The following is a 17,418-nucleotide window of genomic DNA, read 5'->3' as shown; positions in this document are numbered from 1 at the left end:
AATTTGGGCATGAACAACACAAGTGAAGCAGGCTTTCCTGCACAAGTGGAAACAGAGATGCTGAGCGAGCTTTTGCCACAGCCCTTCCCGTGGCACTTGCCTCCTACACTGGCACCCCCTCATTTGCCCTCACTTCTCCTCTTCTGCTTTGAAGATCACAGAAACCTTCAAGTGAGGTTAAACTTCATCTTCAAAATCATAGTCAAAAACCTGGAAATGGGATAAATGCAATAAGTCTGGATGAACGGAATGGGTTTGGCTTAAGTGATGGTCAATTATAGCCACATCCATTTATTCTGTACCTTCTCTCCTGTCTTAAAATATTACTTAACCAGTCTGAGTGGTAAATTGGAATAGTTGATTTCCTGACCTGTGCTTTCTTAGTTCTTGTTCTGTCCTTGAGCAGAGTTGAGGTTAATCTGTCTTCTCTAGAGAAGAACCAGGGTCCAAGAAGAGAACATTTGTCCAATGCCTTGGACTTTCTGTAACCTTCAGCCCTGTACAAGGAAATGGGTGCCGTGATAGAATAGACTTGCTCTTATTTCACTGAATTGGAAACAGAAGCCTCCACTAGTACAGCTGTTTAAAAAGACAAAATGAAAACCAAACAAACCCTACAAGAATGCTTTATAGCTTGGTATTTATGTAAAACATTCTTGGCAAAGTTAAACATAATACATTAGTACAAACCTGAATATTATTCACAATAATACAATGAAATCCATCAATCAGATCTCGTGAGCTGTATCAGGGGGATCATCTCCCCTTCTCTCGTTAGAGATGCCACTGTCACATTTCAGAACTGAAAGATAAGCGGATTCTTAGCTTGCTGGCTTTTCTTTTGAAGGCTGCCTTTGGCTCATGGTGAGACTGCAGATTGTGCTCCCATAGTGCCCAGACCTACATTGATTCCAACCTTTTCTCTCTCTCCTTTATTATAGGTATCCTAAAAGCAGCATAGAAAAAGAATAGTGGATATACAGAAGGTGCAAAGGAATGTTACCCTCACTGCTGTCGTAATGATTAGAGGCAGCGTGCAGCCAGTAAAGAGCAGGTCTGAAGAAGGTAACCATGAAGTAGCTGCAAGGTAGCAGTGGTACTGTCCGAGTTTAACAGAGAGCATGGGGTTAGTGCTGCCCCATCCTTATTTTTGCTTTAATTAGCAAAAGGAGAAGTGAGAACACTTTGTTTAGGCAAAACAAATGCAGCAATGGCATGTCCAGCGAGGCCCCTAGGAAACACAGCAGGTTAATGCAGAACACTAAAAAATAACACTGACAGTCCAAATCGTCAAGTATCCAAAATACTGTATACAGGAAAAGTTAAGACAACTCAATTCATATTGGAAATACAAGAACACTAAATTATGCTACATTAAAAATCCTTAAACCACAGCACAGTTCTAGTGTTGCATCCACATCTTGCAGTTTTATATTACCCAACGCTGCTCGACACTATCAACTCTGCAAAACACTTGTTTCCAATTCTCTCTAAAGCCAAGAGAAACAATTTGTTTTCTTTTTTTACTCTTTTTCTTTTTACTATCTAGAGAAAAGTTGCAACTGACACTACAAAAGTGCTTTTGTATGGAGCTTTTGCTTGCCCAACTCCAGAACCAGTTGCCTTGGCTATACAGTTTAAACCTGTAACGTTGCTGTGTTAGTGCTTTAGGGAACTTGCAGAGGGGTAGCAAACATTGAAGTCACTCTGTCACCGTGTAGGAACTGAACCCAAAAAGCCATCCTTGGATATTTTTTGCAACAACAAAAACAAAAGTGTTGGTCACTGGCAAGATAAGGAAGTTTTAGATATAAAAAAGTTGATAGCTCCTGCCATAAATTTACAAAAACTATCCCTGAGTGACTCTGTTCTGTGTCTGTAAGACCTCTCGTGACAAGGAAATCACTGAAGCTGGCTTAAGACGAAAGAGATGCTGTCCCACCTGCAGTTTTTACTACACTTTGCAGTAATACTGATATGCTCTGGCAGTGCCATCCTATAGCAACAGCTGAGCTCCTCCCTGTAGCTTAAAGAGTAAAAAAAATAGCTACGTTACTTACAGACTGCTGGCATCACGTATTTACACTTTAAATAGAAACGTTACCTTTTCTGAAGTAATCAAAATATATCTTTGCAAAAAATTTAGAATGTGGGATTTTTACAAAATAAATGGAGAAGGTAAAAAAGCTTGAGGATATCTCCGTACCTTTTACGGCCATCGTAGCCCACAAAAGTATTTGGCTTTCATTTTCCTGAAAGGGATGCCTTAGCGCTAGGTTCTCTGCCTCCACTAGAAGCCTCTTCCAGACGCCAAAAGGCGCGAGAGGTGAGCCTGCCTTGTGCGGATTATAATGAGGGGTTACCTGTGCGCAATGAGTTTTCTATAAAGCAGGGAACAGAAGCAGTCCAGGCCTGATGCTGCCCCTGCTTCATGTTAAATGGAGTAACGAGGAGCTGGTAAGTTCACAGAGAAGGGCTGAGAACATTAGTTGCATTTACCGTAGGGGTATCTGTCACTATGGGCTGTTCAGACACCCCGTTCTGCACCTGAACCATCACAGTCAAAAGCACAAGACAATTACAAATGTGTAGAAGTCACCAGCCAGGCCTGGGCAAGAAGCTCCTGAAAGGACGATTCCCCTTTGCATGGATAAATCTTATTCTTTTAAGTCCATCTATTGCTGTATCAGCACCATTTTTGTCTACTAGTAATTGTACTAGTAATGTCTACTACACGTTTACCTAGCGCTGTTCCCCTGGTTGGTTTGCACATTGTGGCCGTGTCCCTGCAGCACAAATAGAAGGCAATTCCACAAACTTCCACAGCCCCGTCAGTCTCTTGGGAAGTATTAAAATGCTTCCTCAGTCCAAGGACAGGTTTAGGTGATCCTGTTGGTATCTCCAGAGGCAGGGGAGACGCAAGTTGGGCAGTGAGGAGTTACTTTAAACTTTGGCAAAGAAAACAAAGATATACAGATAGCTAGCTATCAAGTTCTTGTGTGTTCCAAACTCTTCCAAGCGCACTTAATTAATCTTTTGCTCTTGCTTTGAGTTCCTGGAGGAGGTATTTTCACACTTGCTTTTGCTGGTTTGCAGTATTCTTTTGGCGTCTTATATGACAAATGAAGACTTGTGCCTGAAGTCACCCTGCAACAGAACAGTTCTGGATGTATGAAGGATCTAGTGGCTTTCCAAGTTACTCTTTGCTCCTGCTGCCCCAACTGCACCGTGCCTGTCAAAGACCTGATTTGTGTAACTTCTATCACCCAGTCTACACAGCATCCCCTTCCAACTGGTAAGGAGAGAGAAACTCCAGTCACACTGGCCAGGTGCTCCTTCTGTCCTCCTCACACACCCAGGCAGGATGGCAGGGGACTTTCTCATTCCCTCTAGTGTCTCTGCTAATAGCAAGAGGCTTTTTCTGCTCTTGAGCTTAGTGATCTATTCAAATCCCAAAATGCAAATTGTAAAAGCATCGTGGCCTGCCCGCTTAATCCAATGAAACTCATCCTAAGGGGGTCAAGCAATAAGATAACTGGGACAGACCAGAGCTGCTGGGTTTGATCGCTCTTGGCATCAGTCACTTAAGGCAACTTAAACTCTCCATCATTTCTAAGGAAATGACTCAGCCTTCACCCTTCTGTTTTCTCTCTCTTCTACATCCTTGCTTCTGAGCAGTGCCCACTCTAAGAAAGTCTGATAAAAAATCTAGTAGTCCTCTGCCCACCCTCTTCCTCTCCCTAACAGAGAGATGTTACGTGCAAATCACTTGTTACCTCATCATCTGTCCGGATATAGTTAACACCATCAGGTTTTCCTGGAGTCTTGTAGCTGAAATAAAGGAAAAGATCTCATTTCTGAGGCTGGGAGACTGCAGGATTTTAGAGGGGAGGTGCTGAGAAAGATGAAAATGAGGAAGAGCAGCCGAATGAAAAGAAAGCAGAGAGAAATCCAGCTCATTGCTCAAACAATTGATTTGTGCTTATTCCATCATTCCTCATGCCTGGGATTTTTTTTCCTAATTCCCCTTCAGCACAGGGTAAAAGATTGCTGTGTGTTTCCACCAGACTAATTCTGCAAAGAGATTAACTGATGCTTTTCTGGGCTCTCCTGCTCTGCTCCCTCTGCACTACCTTTCTGGGTGCCTCCTGCATTGGTTCCTGTGGCAATTACAAAGTTCATTTTAAACCTTTGCTGCCAGATGCCTTCAGCATTCCCTTAGTTATAGGAAGTGCTGCTTGCCTGCAATCCCACAGGAATCCAGAATTTATATAGGACTGTCAAGTCCAGTGTACGCCAACCCTCAGCTGCATTTAAATTGGGTATTTGGAGCTTTTGCTGAAAAACAAACCAAAACAAAAAAGACGGGACTTCTGCTGAAAAGCAACGTTTAATATGAAAGAAATCTCTGTGGTGAGAATCTCGAGTTCACATATATTATCTCTTCTACAGTTTCTGTAAGGATAGCAAGGCTTGTTTCTGATGCTAATGCTGTTGTTTTTAACATAACGTGTGCTCTAAAATGGCTGGTTTTAATCGCAAATTTAGGTTCTCACAACCAGTGAGATTTCCTGCAGAGCCTCCCCCTCCTCTGCATACATTTTCTATGCATGTCCTGATGCTTTAAACTAAGTGTGCAGCACGCTCTGTTCGTTAAATTGTAGACCTTATTATGCCATCAGTACATAACCTGTTGGACAAACACCTGTAGGTATTTAATACTGCTGGTACCCCCTTCCCATGCAAAGAATGAGGATATCAGAGCACAGCCTGCACACTTCCATCTCGTCTTGGCAGCAAGCATAAGAGAAGCCATGCTAAAACTTTCCCTTAGTCAAAGAAACCTTTGCCATGGTGCAGGATTTACAGCAGGGAATCAGATACTTCCAAATCTGGGTTGGCCCATAGTCACTGGTAGGAAACTAAGAACAAATACGTCCAATTCAGGCACTGAAATACATTTTAGCCACTGATTTTTGGCGCTCTTCAGACTACTTCATGCTAGCTGTGGGCGCAGGGACTTGTATAAGAACACTTTGGATCCCAGCTTACCTTTCCCCACTCTCTTTGCTGTTTGCAAAGTAACCCCTCCTGTAGGCGCAGCAGATACCAAGAGAGATGAGCACCAGAACTGCTATGACCACCAGGACTCCGCCAATTATCCCACCAATATTGAGGTCATCTGGCAAAGAGAGGAGCCATCATCCAGTATTTCTTTAAGGTAGCAGCTATATTCTAGCTTTACATACGCTAAAATGACATCTATTAATTATTTTAAGCAAACCCCGATAATCCATAGGGAACAGGCAAGTCTGTGATTCCAAGACTAAAACTGTTCAGGAATCTGAACAAGGTTTTACTGTTTCCCTGAATTTTTAGGTTTTGTGGTTTTCTTCCTGGGTTTGGGTTTGCTTTCTCTCATAGGAGAAAGCAGGAAAGATTTCATGCTCTAGGATGCCCCCCTTCCTTCCCTATGGACAATTGATTTATGGTGATACATTAATCAGCATTGACAAAAAGTATGTAGAGCTACTCACAGACTTCCATCTCCTGCTCCTCACACTTGGCAAAGCCGGCATCGTTTGTTGCTATGCAAGAGTAACGGCCGGTGTCGCCTTTGTGCACGGCATGGAAAACCTGGTGAGGAGAAAAGATAAGAAGGACATGAGAAACAAAAGATACTGTGAGACTTTAAGCAACAGCTAGGGGAGTATCTTCCCTCATTAATCTTTACTTTCCCAAACCACACAGATCTAGACCACCTAACCCTCAAATTATACCTTCCTTGAAAGCCATGCAAAGATGAAAGACCTGGGGGTGTTGGTTGACAGCCGACTGAATATGAGCCAGCAGTGGCCCAGGTGGCCAAGAAAGCCAATGGCATCTTGGCTTGGATCAGAAATGGTGTGACCAGCAGGTCCAGGGAGGTTCTTCTCCCTCTGTACTCGGCACTGGTGAGACCGCTCCTCGAATCCTGGGGTCAGTTCTGGGCCCCTCACCGCAAGAAGGATGTTGAGGCTCTGGAGTGAGTCCAGAGAAGAGCAACAAAGCTGGTGAAGGGGCTGGAGAACAGGCCTGATGAGGAGCGGCTGAGAGAGCTGGGGGTGTTTAGCCTGGAGAAGAGGAGGCTGAGGGGAGACCTCATTGCTCTCTACAACTCCCTTAGAGGAGGTTGTGGAGAGGAGGGAGCTGGGTTCTTCTCCCAAGGGACAGGGGACAGGATGAGAGGGAATGGCCTCAAGCTCCACCAGGGGAGGTTTAGGCTGAATATTACGAAAAAATTTTCATGGAAAGGGTCATTGGGCATTGGCAGAGGCTGCCCATGGAGCGGGTTGAGTCACCTTCCCTGGAGGGGTTTATGGGATGGGTGGACGAGGTGCTGAGGGACATGGGTTAGTGTTTGATAGGAATGGTTGGACTCGATGATCCAGTGGGTCTCTTCCAACCTGGTGATTCTATGATTCTATGATTTTTCTTTTACAAGCAACCTTAAAAATAACTCATCCAGTGAAACAAGTCTCGATTATGTCTGTAAAGGCATTACCAAAGTGCCTGTGGCGGGGTTCAAAGTGTAGGAGGAATTATGGGATTTGGCATTTGATTTCGTGTCTGGTGATAAAGGTTCGCTGTTGCGGTACCAGCTGTAAGTGGACTTTGGGAAACCTTCATTCTCATGGCAGTGAAGAGAGGCTGACTTGCCAACAGGTACAGCTTTAGGCACAGTGCATCGAGGAGTCATCGGCTTCACTGTAGGAAAGATACAAACCACGTGAACGGCACCGCTGTGTAGAACTAAATTATTTCTGACACACTCTCTAAGATGGTTGTGCTACAAAGATATCAAACCTTTCCCTTATTTCCACGTAGTTTTAAACAACTTCTAGAACACCACAGTTTTGACTCTGGAAAGACCCCCATCCTCCTCTGCTAACTAGCAGTTCTTGCAGAAGTAGCTGGGTTTCAAGCATACCTTGGACTGTGAGCTGGATGTTGATCTCATCTATGGTTTTAGTATCTGATGGCGCTGCCACTTCACAGCGGTACGTGGCCGTGTCCATCCGAGTGGTGTTTTTAATCACCAGTGATGTCCTGCTCAGAATTTCTGCACGAGTCGCAAAGTCTCCTGATGAAGAAGAAAGAGAGAGAGAAATTTCAGGGTAGTCACACAGACTAACTTTAGGCTCCTGAATTAAGTGGTTGATCTTGGACTCTGTGGAGTCAAGAGAACCACCTGAAAGGAACTCAGTGCTTTAAAGTGCCTCCCTCTCACCAGTGACCACAAAGGAAACCAACACTGCTAACCCTGTAAGAGGATGAACTAGAAAGCACTACCCCACATCTCAAAAACTGTGGCAAAATTGCACTTCCAAGACACCCTCGGGTCTTGTCTCATTGGAAGATCCATTTGGATGTGGCCTTTGATTCCATCTAGAGTGTTGGTGTAATTGCAGATGGAGCCAAGCCCTACTAGCAATCCTGTGTTTGAGATTCACGGTCAAGCCAGTCTGTTTCTAATCATGTGCTGCAAATCACTGTGCTGCCTAAGCAGTAAGCGCTCTCAGCTCAAGGCTGAGGTCCCTTCTGAAGTGCAGGTGGAGCCCTCAGCTCTCCTATGGCAAGACAGGAGGGGTCAGCATCTGGTCCTGAGGGCTCAGACACCCAGTGACCACTCAAGAACCAACAGGAGCTGAAGAAAGGAAGTTGTTGCATTTGTTCTCCTACCCAAGAAGCGTCTCCTACATAGGCTCTCCCTCCATCTCCTTGTGGCTTCCTACTGTGAAATGTCAATAACGAGGGCAGAGAGCAAAGAACATTCTGCTCTCTCTCCCTCTTGCACTTCGAGCTCTATTTCCAGAAGAATGCAGCAAGACAGCCAGAGGCCCTGCCTTTTACAGACTTGTTTGTTCTCAGCTGTATTGTTTCCAAAGCTGTTTTGGAAGTCTAAGAACAATGAACCATCATACCCTGCATTTTATTGTCAAAATACACGTAAGAGGTTTCGCCGTTTCGGATTTTCTTCCATTCGATTCTGGGGTCCTGTGTTACGGTGGATTTGATGATACAGGACAGCTCAACACCTAGCAGGAGAAAGAAAGGAAATACAGGTTAATAGGAAGCAGCTGTGCTTTTCCTCTGCTTTAAGAAATCTTGCACAGTGTTTGACTAGGAGATGCTGCCCAGAAACCAAAGCCTTCTCTTTCATCTGCCTCACAAACAGAAACACTGCTGGGTTCCAGGAGCTGTTGGGGAAGATGGATTTTGGCCAGCAAAAATAATAGCCGAACAGATATCAACTATGGAGAGAAATGAACACGCTGTTCTCTACGGGCTCAAAGTTAGGGCAAACAAGACCTTGTGACATGGTGAGTCCGCACCACGGCACTGTCCTGCTGATCAGAGCCTACAATGTGAGCCAGGGATGCAGAATCTCCCTGGGCGGTGTCTGGGGATGGGATGAGGATCACAATACCTGGGGATAAATTCAGTAAACCCCTTCACCTTTGAAGCAGGTGTGGACATCTCCATCTCCTCTACAGAAGGAGGAATCGCAGCTGGGTTGAGAGGTGGCTTACCCAGAATTGCACTGCATGTCAGTAGCAGAGCCAAGATAAAATATACATTTCCTGGCCCCGTTTTCACCATATTAATTGCAAGGCGATTGCTTTCTCTCTTTTTGGGATCCAGTTCAAAAAAGCACTTAGGCAGACGCTTTGCGATGCCAATGGCTTGCAGAGGACTTCAATAAACCATTTCAATCCAGTGCTTTGCTAACCAGGGAGAAACACAGCCATATTCTTAAGCACTTTCCTGAATCTCAGGCTCTCGGTAGCCCTGCCTCCCCCGAGAAATCAGATACCATGAGCAATAAGCAAGATCTTTCTCAATTTTTTGAGCAGCTATTGTGTCAGGCACTCACTCTGGAATTCCTGCACCACGGGTTTGGTGTTGCTGGATGTCAGTTCTACAGCCAAAAGTCTGCAGCCTGGAAAAAATAAACAGAAGGTCCTAAGAAATAGCACAGCTCATAAGTCACCCAGCTAGAAACCCAGGGCCTGCTGAGAATTCTTCTCAGCCAGCTGCCAGGACCAACTTCCCTGATAAAACCAATTCCTGGCTACTAAAGCCGGTCCAGCAGGCCTGAGTTTATTTAGGAGTTGTGGTGTAAACACAGGAAAATATAATTGTTAGAAGTAGCAATTAAAGATGATTAACATGACGGCACAAAACCAATGCCAGCACAAGCCATTTCCTTGTGCCTTGCGCTTTTTTAGATGGTAAAGAAACTCTTACTCCAGCAATGCAGTAACAAATACACTATTTTGCAAATTAATGTGATGGTCAGGAAGAGACAGGAAGGAGAGCGACCTCAAGAGCTCCATCAGTTCCTAGAAGATGGAACGTGCCAAGCCTCTCACATTCACTGATTACGTCTTCAAGTATTTTAAGGCTCAGCGTGGCAATGTAGCACGAAGTAGTAAACCATGAAAGGACTGCGGTTTGGGAGAAAGTAGAGCTCAGCTCTGTGGGCAAAGTCCCAGCCCGACCGACGCTGGGACAAAAGTGCAGTCATGCGATGCTGCAAGGCATCCTTATCCCACACGCTATTTCCCTTTATTGTACTTCTTGTTCGGAGCACCAAAATGTTTCCAATTAATGCAGTAATTTTCCCTCTTTTGTGTATTATTTCCCTTTGAAAAACTTGCCTTCCATGTCTTTTCTGCTGTGCATTTCACCTGAGCAGGTACCAACAACGTTCACGTGTTGCTGGATACCCACACTCACCAACGACTCTACCAAGGGAGAATCATAGAATCACAGAATCACAGAATAACCAGGTTGGAAGAGACCCACCGGATCATCGAGTCCAACCATTCCTATCAAACACTAAAGCATATCCCTCAGTCTCATCCACCCGTCCCTTAAACACCTCCAGGGAAGGTGACTCAACCACCTCCCTGGGCAGCCTCCAGAACGGCACAGAAGGAAGAAAGTGAACCAAAGAGTAGACACAAGCCATGCTTTCATCAGAGGATATTTTAGAACTGGATGTTCTGGTAGTTGCAAGGCTCATCTCTCAGACTATGCTATTCACCAAACAGGCTGCTCCAAAGCCCAGTCTTACAGGAGATACGTAATTAATTGGTGCCAAATAAACAGCCGTGGCCCTGCATGCAACATTGGTGTTACCAACCCAATCAGAAGTTTGTTGAAATCCAGGGGTGGACGCCCTCTGACTTGACTGAACATTCAATCAAACAGCAATTTAAAAGTGATGGAAACTAGGGCCTCGGTTAAATGAGAGAAGGTGTATCTAAAAGGTAAGGCTGTCTTACTTGGAGTAAAAAAGTCGTAACAAACATGAATAAAAAGCAGAAAAGGCAGCTGAAAGGAGATGTAGAGAAGGATAAGAAAGGATCTCAGCATAGAATCACAGCATGGTTTACGTTGGAAGGGAACTTAAAGCCCATCCAGGGGCTCCAAGCCCCATCCAACCTGGCCTTGAACACCTCCAGGGATGAGGCAGCCACCACTTCTTTGGGCAACCTGGGCCAGGGCCTCCCCACCCTCCCAGGAAAACATTGCTTCTTAAGACATCACCTTGATCTCCCCTCTTTCAGCTCTAAGCCATTCCCCCTCATCCTACCCCTGCACTCCCTGATCAAGAGCCCCTCCCCAGCTTTCCTGGAGCCCCTTTCAGCACTGGAAGCTGCGATGAGTTCTGACAGTGGTGGAGTGGATCACACAGCGCAACAGAGCAAGGCAAGCGGCTGAGAAACGCCCAAGAGCTGCGAAGGATCTCCCACTTAAACCTCAAGGGCCTGGAACACCTAAAAATCTTTTCAGCACTTTTGAAATGTTCCCTGACAATTCTTATCCCTCGTTGTTTGTTAAATGCTAACACTTTCCTCAATGCCTTGGCTCTCAGTGCCTACACCCCCAGAGCTTTCCTCCCCCATGAGCATTTCACTGATCCCAGCAAAGCCCTAGAGGATTAGAAGTCATAGAATCATGGAATGGTTTTCGTTGGAAGGGACCTTAAAGCCCAACCAGTTCCAAACCCCCTCCATAGGCAGGGACACCTCCAACTGGAGCAGGGCGATGAAAGCCTCATCCAACCTAGTCACCAGAAGACAAGAAAGAACCTTAAGCAGATCCTTCTGCACTCGTAGAACAAGTTTTCAACAACAGCGTAGGGCACTTCATATCAACAAGGCATTTGATTGCTTCTGCTCTGAAACTCCTGCTGCTGGAACCAAGAAAGCTTCTCTTGAGAGCTCAGGCCTGAGCAATTAACTGGAGATCCTGGTTGGCTTCCTGCTTGGAGCAGGTGGATCTGATAATGTTTTTGACTCAGCTTTCAAAAAGGGGTGAGCCATAGAACCTGCCTTCTCCAGGGGCAGCACCCTCCTTCACTGGGGAACTGTATTCTGAACTCTTCTGTAATGGTAGCTTTCTTCCAAGACCTGGAAGATGACTCTGGAGAGCTTCACTGTGCCTGAAGAGCTGAAGAAGACAGCTTGCACGCATCTTTCTGGTCTGTACCGTTCTATAAATCCTCTTTTGGAAATACTAGAGAAAGACGGGGAGGGAAAGGCGTGTCACAGAGGTTCCTTGTTCCTTAAAGGAAACTTGATGCCCTGGTTTGCTTTTTGTTACGCATTCCTGTTTACGTGGGCTCTTTATTCAGGAAAATTGTATCCCATGCAGTAGGCAACTTGGTGACAGTGCTACTGAAACCCATCTCCAGTAGCCACAATGTAAATTCAGTTGAAGATGGAGATCGTAATACTGCAGCATCGTGAAAGGAGCTATGACTGTAGAAGTAGTTACTTCAAGCCAGCAGGACTCCATCAGACCCAGCCCCATCTCATTTCTTGGAAATGATTCACAGCAGGCTTTTTCCCACTCACTAAACACAGGAGACTTGGGTCTCTCCCTCTGGCACGAAGCAGGGTGACAACAATTTTTGGTACGAGCTGAGTCCTTGGAGACTGGGCGAGAGGTGCTGACATTATTACACATATTGACTGTGGGCAGAGATCAATGTGGCTGCTTAATCACAGCTGAGACAGATTTGTTCTTCTCTGTGTGGTACAAGAACACTGCAAGGAGCATATTCTAAATAACAAGAAAGCTACGGCTACGCAGGGAACAAACCAAAACCTCAAGGGAGTGTGTGGATTGCAAAGCAGGCGCAGAACACCGTTACGGCTCTTCTAAACGTTACTTTGGGGTACCCCTTGTTCACCGAGGCTGGAGGAATCTGCACCAGGGCAGCACTTTCCAGCTGTTAGCACTCTCCATCCAAGGAGCATCTGTGCTGTGTCACATTTCCCAGCTGCTGGCAAGCCTTGTCTCTTTGGTGACTTTCTTTGTGTGCTAAATCATCATTAGTGGCAACCGCTACCTTTTAAAAAAAAAAAGAGTATCTCAAAGACGTTCCTTCAGGCCTCTTTCAGCCCCGTGCAAATAAGCAGCAGAGGTGGCGTGTTATGTAAACCTCACTTCAAAGACCTCAGCAGCCAGGATGTGGAGAACAGCCGGGCGCAGACGTGCATTCCTTTCCAGAGCAGCACGCGTGCCTCGACAAACGCACCTACCAGCTCTGTATGGGCTGCATCCCCCAACACCGACCAGCGCTGTATGTGCTCCAGACACATGGTTCAATCCCAAATGCCATCACTTCTCCAAAATAGAATCCAGGACAAGGCAACAAAGTCGACAGCCTGTTCTTATGGCACTGCTTTCAGCTAAAGAGATCCAGCCCGTGCTTGTTACCGTGACTCATGTTATCTGAATCATTTTAAAATGCTACAGTGAAACTACAGTTTGAGAGAAAAACCACACAGCTTTATCGACAAAGAGACTGTGTTAGGCCTCCTGTCTCTGTACTGGGTTTAAAGTAAAGCCTGACCTTCCATCTCCTCCCATCCCAATCTCTTATCTGATGAGGAGGTGAAGTATTCCTAAAGTATTATAGGCAAGGTAAAAAGCATGACTGGGGAATGGTTTGAGTACATTGCTGCCAGCAGTCCATGCTGCAGCATCATTTGATGCTTCTTTGCCTGTATTGCAGTTATCTGATACGGTAATTTTAGTTAGTGCGCTGTCAGGCACAAGCAGTACAAAACCACGCAGCTGTATTTAAACACCTGCCCACCAAAGCAACAAAAATACGTCTTGCTTGAGGTGTCCATCATCACTAAGCTGCTGCTTGATTTGCAATTCAAAAGCCATGTGGGAATGCTGCTCTAAACCACAGGCATCTTCGCTTTCTGGATGGTTACTCTGTGCAGCAGGACCGCTACCGAGTGCGAGCGAGTGATATATTGTTAGGTGTGAGAAACATGTTAGCCGAACCCTCTGCGCGTCAGCACATTTATGAGTGCCAGTTTGGAGATGCTCCCTAGAGCATCCATCCTCGATGCTGTGAGCTGGAGTGAAAGGAGCGGTGACAAGGACACTACAGCAGAGACGATCGGAGCAGCAGGCGGGAGACAAGTGTTGTTGTCAAGGGCAGCAGAGCTGACCCCAGGATTGTCTCTGCCTTAGAATGTTCTGAGCTTGCGGCAGGGAGGAAGAGAACTGTTAAATATGAGAAACCTCCGGAGGAAGGGCAGAGGAAGCCACTCAGTGCTGGACTGAGTAAGACAAGGAAAAGGGAGGCCAGGCTTCAGCACTCAGCTTATTTTGAGGAAATGATCCTAAGCACAAACTTTGAGACACCCGATCATCTGCACCTTGAAGCATCCACTCTTTTGTCTCTCAGTGCTTCAGGCTCTTTATCCTCCCTCCTTGTGATCCCTAGAGCATCTCTCTGCGATTCCACGATGCAACTCGTGCCAGTGTAAACAAGTAGGTGTAGGAAAGGCAACACAGCACGGCATAGGAATGAGATACCAACAAATGCCTAACCCACTCTGTCTCTAGTAAGTGTCGGGTGGAGGTTTTTTGTCCAACTGTCCCTCGCCTGGAGTTTTCAGAATAGCTTAAGGGTCTTAAATGCACTTGTGATATATAAAGACTGGATTTCTAAGGGGTGCTTAAATGTGTGGGCAGGGAATGAATGGCATACCTCATTCTTAATGAATTTTAGTGGGAATTAGGCACCCTATTGATCCTCATTTACAGGCTTATCTGTCTCGTTACCTTCCTAAGTGACAGTTCACATAAGTCTGTTTGAAAAACCCAGCCTGTGCCAGTAGATGCATTCAGTAGGGTTTTGCTTTGTAGTACTCAGTCTTAACTTTCAGCCCTTGCCTCCATCCCAAGGAGCTGGCTGTATATTTTCTCTCACATCTGAGGTGCGGGTTAGAGGCTCCTTCAAGCTGATACGAGGGAGCAGGTAGGTGGACCATGCTGGTCAAGAAGCCAGAGTGAGCTGTGTGCTTTTTATTCCGATTTTCCACCGCGCCTCCCGAGATCCCCAAGCCAAGCCTGACTCACTGGTGGGCTGCCCTGCTAGAGAACAATGTAGATGTGCAGCGAGAGATTAGCAAACAAAGGCTTAGGAGTGTCTCCATTCAAATTAAGTAACAGATGGACCTGGTCTGCGTGGGAGCTGATAACGGTTATAAAAAGGCCATCACCAGACTGTGGCCAGCCCACCCTGGAAAAAACTCACTCAGTCGTAAATCCTCTGTGCTGTTATAGCTGCCTGTGCTGGTAAAGCTTTATTTTTACCAGCTACCACAAAACCAGCATGACTTATTTTAGATGCGTGGCTTGTAGAGCTCAGTTAAAAGGGTGCCAACTCTCTGATAGACACCTACAACCAGAGGAGATGTGCCTGCCTGGGCAGGGAACACGAAGCATAATTAGCCTACAGACAGTAAATGCAACATTACAGCGCAGTGGCTGATGTTCTACGTGGCTCTGGCTTTTGCTTTTCTCCTCTCTTAGGTAGCTCGCTGATGGCATTCGTTTCTTCTGAGAAAGGAGTCTCTGGTGGTGTCAGCAGGACCACGACCCTGCAGGACAAAGCTGTGAGGGAGATCGGAGTATTTGTATTCAACCAAAGATGTAAGAATTTCAGATTTTGCTCTTAATTCACTCTCTTCCTGTTCACCACTAGAGAAGGCATGGAGATGCCTGTCTGTGAATAGAGTACATACAATTCTGGAATGCAATCTTAACCTCTCTAAATCTCCTGGATTTAAATCTCCTGGTTTAAACGGAGACCTTAAAGACCTTACTTGTATTTGCTGCAGAGAAGGCCCATTAGCATCCAGGCCACGCACACAGTCTTTTTTTTTTTCCTTCTTTTTCTTTTTTACCCTTTCTGGACAGGAGGATTTACTGTTCTAGCTCCTAATCGGACAGTAATAACATTGGTATATGCACAGCCTATGCACTCGCACTCAGCAATGAAACATGTTGCTATCAAGGAGATATGAAGCCCTCTTAAGACAAAAGCCTCTCTGCAAAGCAGCCTCCTTCTGCAGACAAACATTCCTCCTCTTTCCCAAGCAGGGATGGAAGTGTAGGTGTTGCCTGGTGAAGACCACATGGTGCTTTCTGCTGGTTTCCCAAAGTTTGGTTTCATCACGTTGGGATGCAGCTGCAGACACGCTACCTCCACTATCCATCTGACAAGGACTTCTGGAGGTAAGAATTTCACAATCCTCCGCTGCCGTTTAGCTGATGGCACTGCCGTGTGCTCAGAGATGAGAGATTCAGGCCCTGCATATCTGCACCTCCACAGGAATGAGACAGCCTGTTCTCAAGATCAGATTTGCACACCACCCACTTTGCAAATCCGTAGGCCCGTGCTAGGAGAAGGCATCATGAGCCACGCTCTGGAGCTGTCTGAGCAGGAAGAGTTCAAGCTTACTCCTGATCTTAGCAGAATTCTGAGCCCTTGGTTGGACCTCTTGAGCTTGGACCTGATCCACTAGCAGGCTCTCATGCTCTGCTCTCCTTAAAGGAGCCCGGATGGTTTAGGAGAGAGACAGAGCTGAGCTGGTGGCTGGTAACCTGGGCAGAAAGCTCATAGCTTGAAGGGCTCACCACACCTTAGCTCATTTTATTGAAACAGCTTTTCACCCGACAAAACAGGTATGGCTCAAGAGACCAAGGGCCAGCCCTGCAAAGCTATCTAAACACTGTTGATGTCAAGGGGAAGATGGGCATTTAATGCTCTGCAGATGTGACTGTACATGCATTGCCCAACATCTTAATCTGTGTGTGATCTGCTCCTAGCTCTCCTGTTTTCTCAAACTCGTACCCTGGCTTCTGACTCGTCTCCTGGAAAGGGCTGAGTGTACGTGCAGGATGGGAAAGAAGCAATACTTGGGTGGATGACTAATACCTCATACTGAACAGAGATTACAATGCAAGCAGCAGGGGCTAGACAGCTTCCAGCATGTCAGATTGCGTCGCTCTCTCTAGTATAATTTCAGGCCATTTTCAGCTCAGAAAAAAAGATGGAAAGAGTTAGAATCTGCCCCTCAAAATCTGGGAGAAAAGGTAATGGAGACAGGAAAGAAAGGAAATGGGAATAGGGAAGCTGTGGATAGATGTTGTTATTACCAGCCCTTGCATTCCTGAACTGCTTCTCCCTTGCCAAGAAAGAAATGTGAGGCTGAACTGGAAGTCTCATTTTCCTCGGGTAAGCAACAGGGAACAGGGCATGGAGCTTCTTTGTTGAATGAGATACCGCTAACCAGGCGATTAAATCCTACCCAGATCATTTATTTTGCCTTGGAACTGGCCTCTGGGGCCAAGACCCTTACGCAAAGGCTTTGGGATCGTGGTGTTATGCTGGCTCTCCAAGAGGGAAAAAAAGGGGCAGGTGCCTTCACTGAGCCATTAGGCAAGAGAGCTTTTAATTGTGTCCACAATGAATCGTTAGCAAAAGCCAGAAAATGAGTACGGCAACAAGGAAACAATTCCAGATGAGTTGGCTATCAGAACAGTCACATTGTGCTGAGCGCTGCTCTTGCCATTTTCATTAACAAATGGAGAGCACAATTGCATCTTCAAGCTGTCCGGCTCACAGCCAGTGTGGACCATGAAAACCAGTGCATTCACTGAAAATGGGACATAAGGGGATCTCAGGAGGTCAGCTCAGCCCCACCTCAGCTGGAGGGCATGGAAACCCTAGGAATACAACTGGCTGGAGCCCCGGATATCTGCTGAGGTTTTCAGAGTATCCTAGTGATCATTTTCATCTGCTGACGCGCTGCATGTTCATCAGCCTCAGCCCTTTCAAATTCAGTGTGCCCTACAGTTCAGTAAGGGTGTACGGTTCCAGTTCACTGGAGGAAAGAATTGAGGAGTGAGAAGGCACAGGATAAGTAAGGGACATGCTATCTCAGCCAGCAGTGGATACACCGCTCTGTGATCTGCTTACTAGATAAGAGAGCCTTACAACAGCAAAAGCAAAGGCCAGGAACAAAAATGGTGAGCACTGCA

At 46.0% G+C, this 17,418-nt stretch overlaps 1 protein-coding gene across 1 annotated transcript in view; it reads right to left on the bottom strand.

Annotated features, from left to right (window-relative positions):
• Positions 1–1,509: 1,509 nt before the first annotated feature.
• JAM3 (junctional adhesion molecule 3) overlaps positions 1,510–17,418 on the bottom strand; it is a 34,146-nt gene continuing 18,237 nt past the window's right edge. Inside the window, exons 2-9 of the mRNA XM_069876371.1 lie at positions 8,918–8,983; positions 7,965–8,078; positions 6,971–7,123; positions 6,545–6,747; positions 5,538–5,637; positions 5,053–5,182; positions 3,777–3,831; positions 1,510–3,147 (exon numbers count right to left, since the gene is read on the bottom strand). Coding sequence (XP_069732472.1) covers positions 3,112–3,147; positions 3,777–3,831; positions 5,053–5,182; positions 5,538–5,637; positions 6,545–6,747; positions 6,971–7,123; positions 7,965–8,078; positions 8,918–8,983 — 857 coding nt within the window. The 3' untranslated portion in view covers positions 1,510–3,111. The remainder of the gene's footprint in view (positions 3,148–3,776; positions 3,832–5,052; positions 5,183–5,537; positions 5,638–6,544; positions 6,748–6,970; positions 7,124–7,964; positions 8,079–8,917; positions 8,984–17,418) is intronic.

Source organism: Phaenicophaeus curvirostris, chromosome 25 (assembly GCF_032191515.1).
Source record: "Phaenicophaeus curvirostris isolate KB17595 chromosome 25, BPBGC_Pcur_1.0, whole genome shotgun sequence".
NCBI classification, from domain to species: domain Eukaryota; kingdom Metazoa; phylum Chordata; class Aves; order Cuculiformes; family Cuculidae; genus Phaenicophaeus; species Phaenicophaeus curvirostris.
Note: the sequence above shows the minus strand (reverse complement) of the source record. Positions and strands in the feature narration are given on the sequence as shown.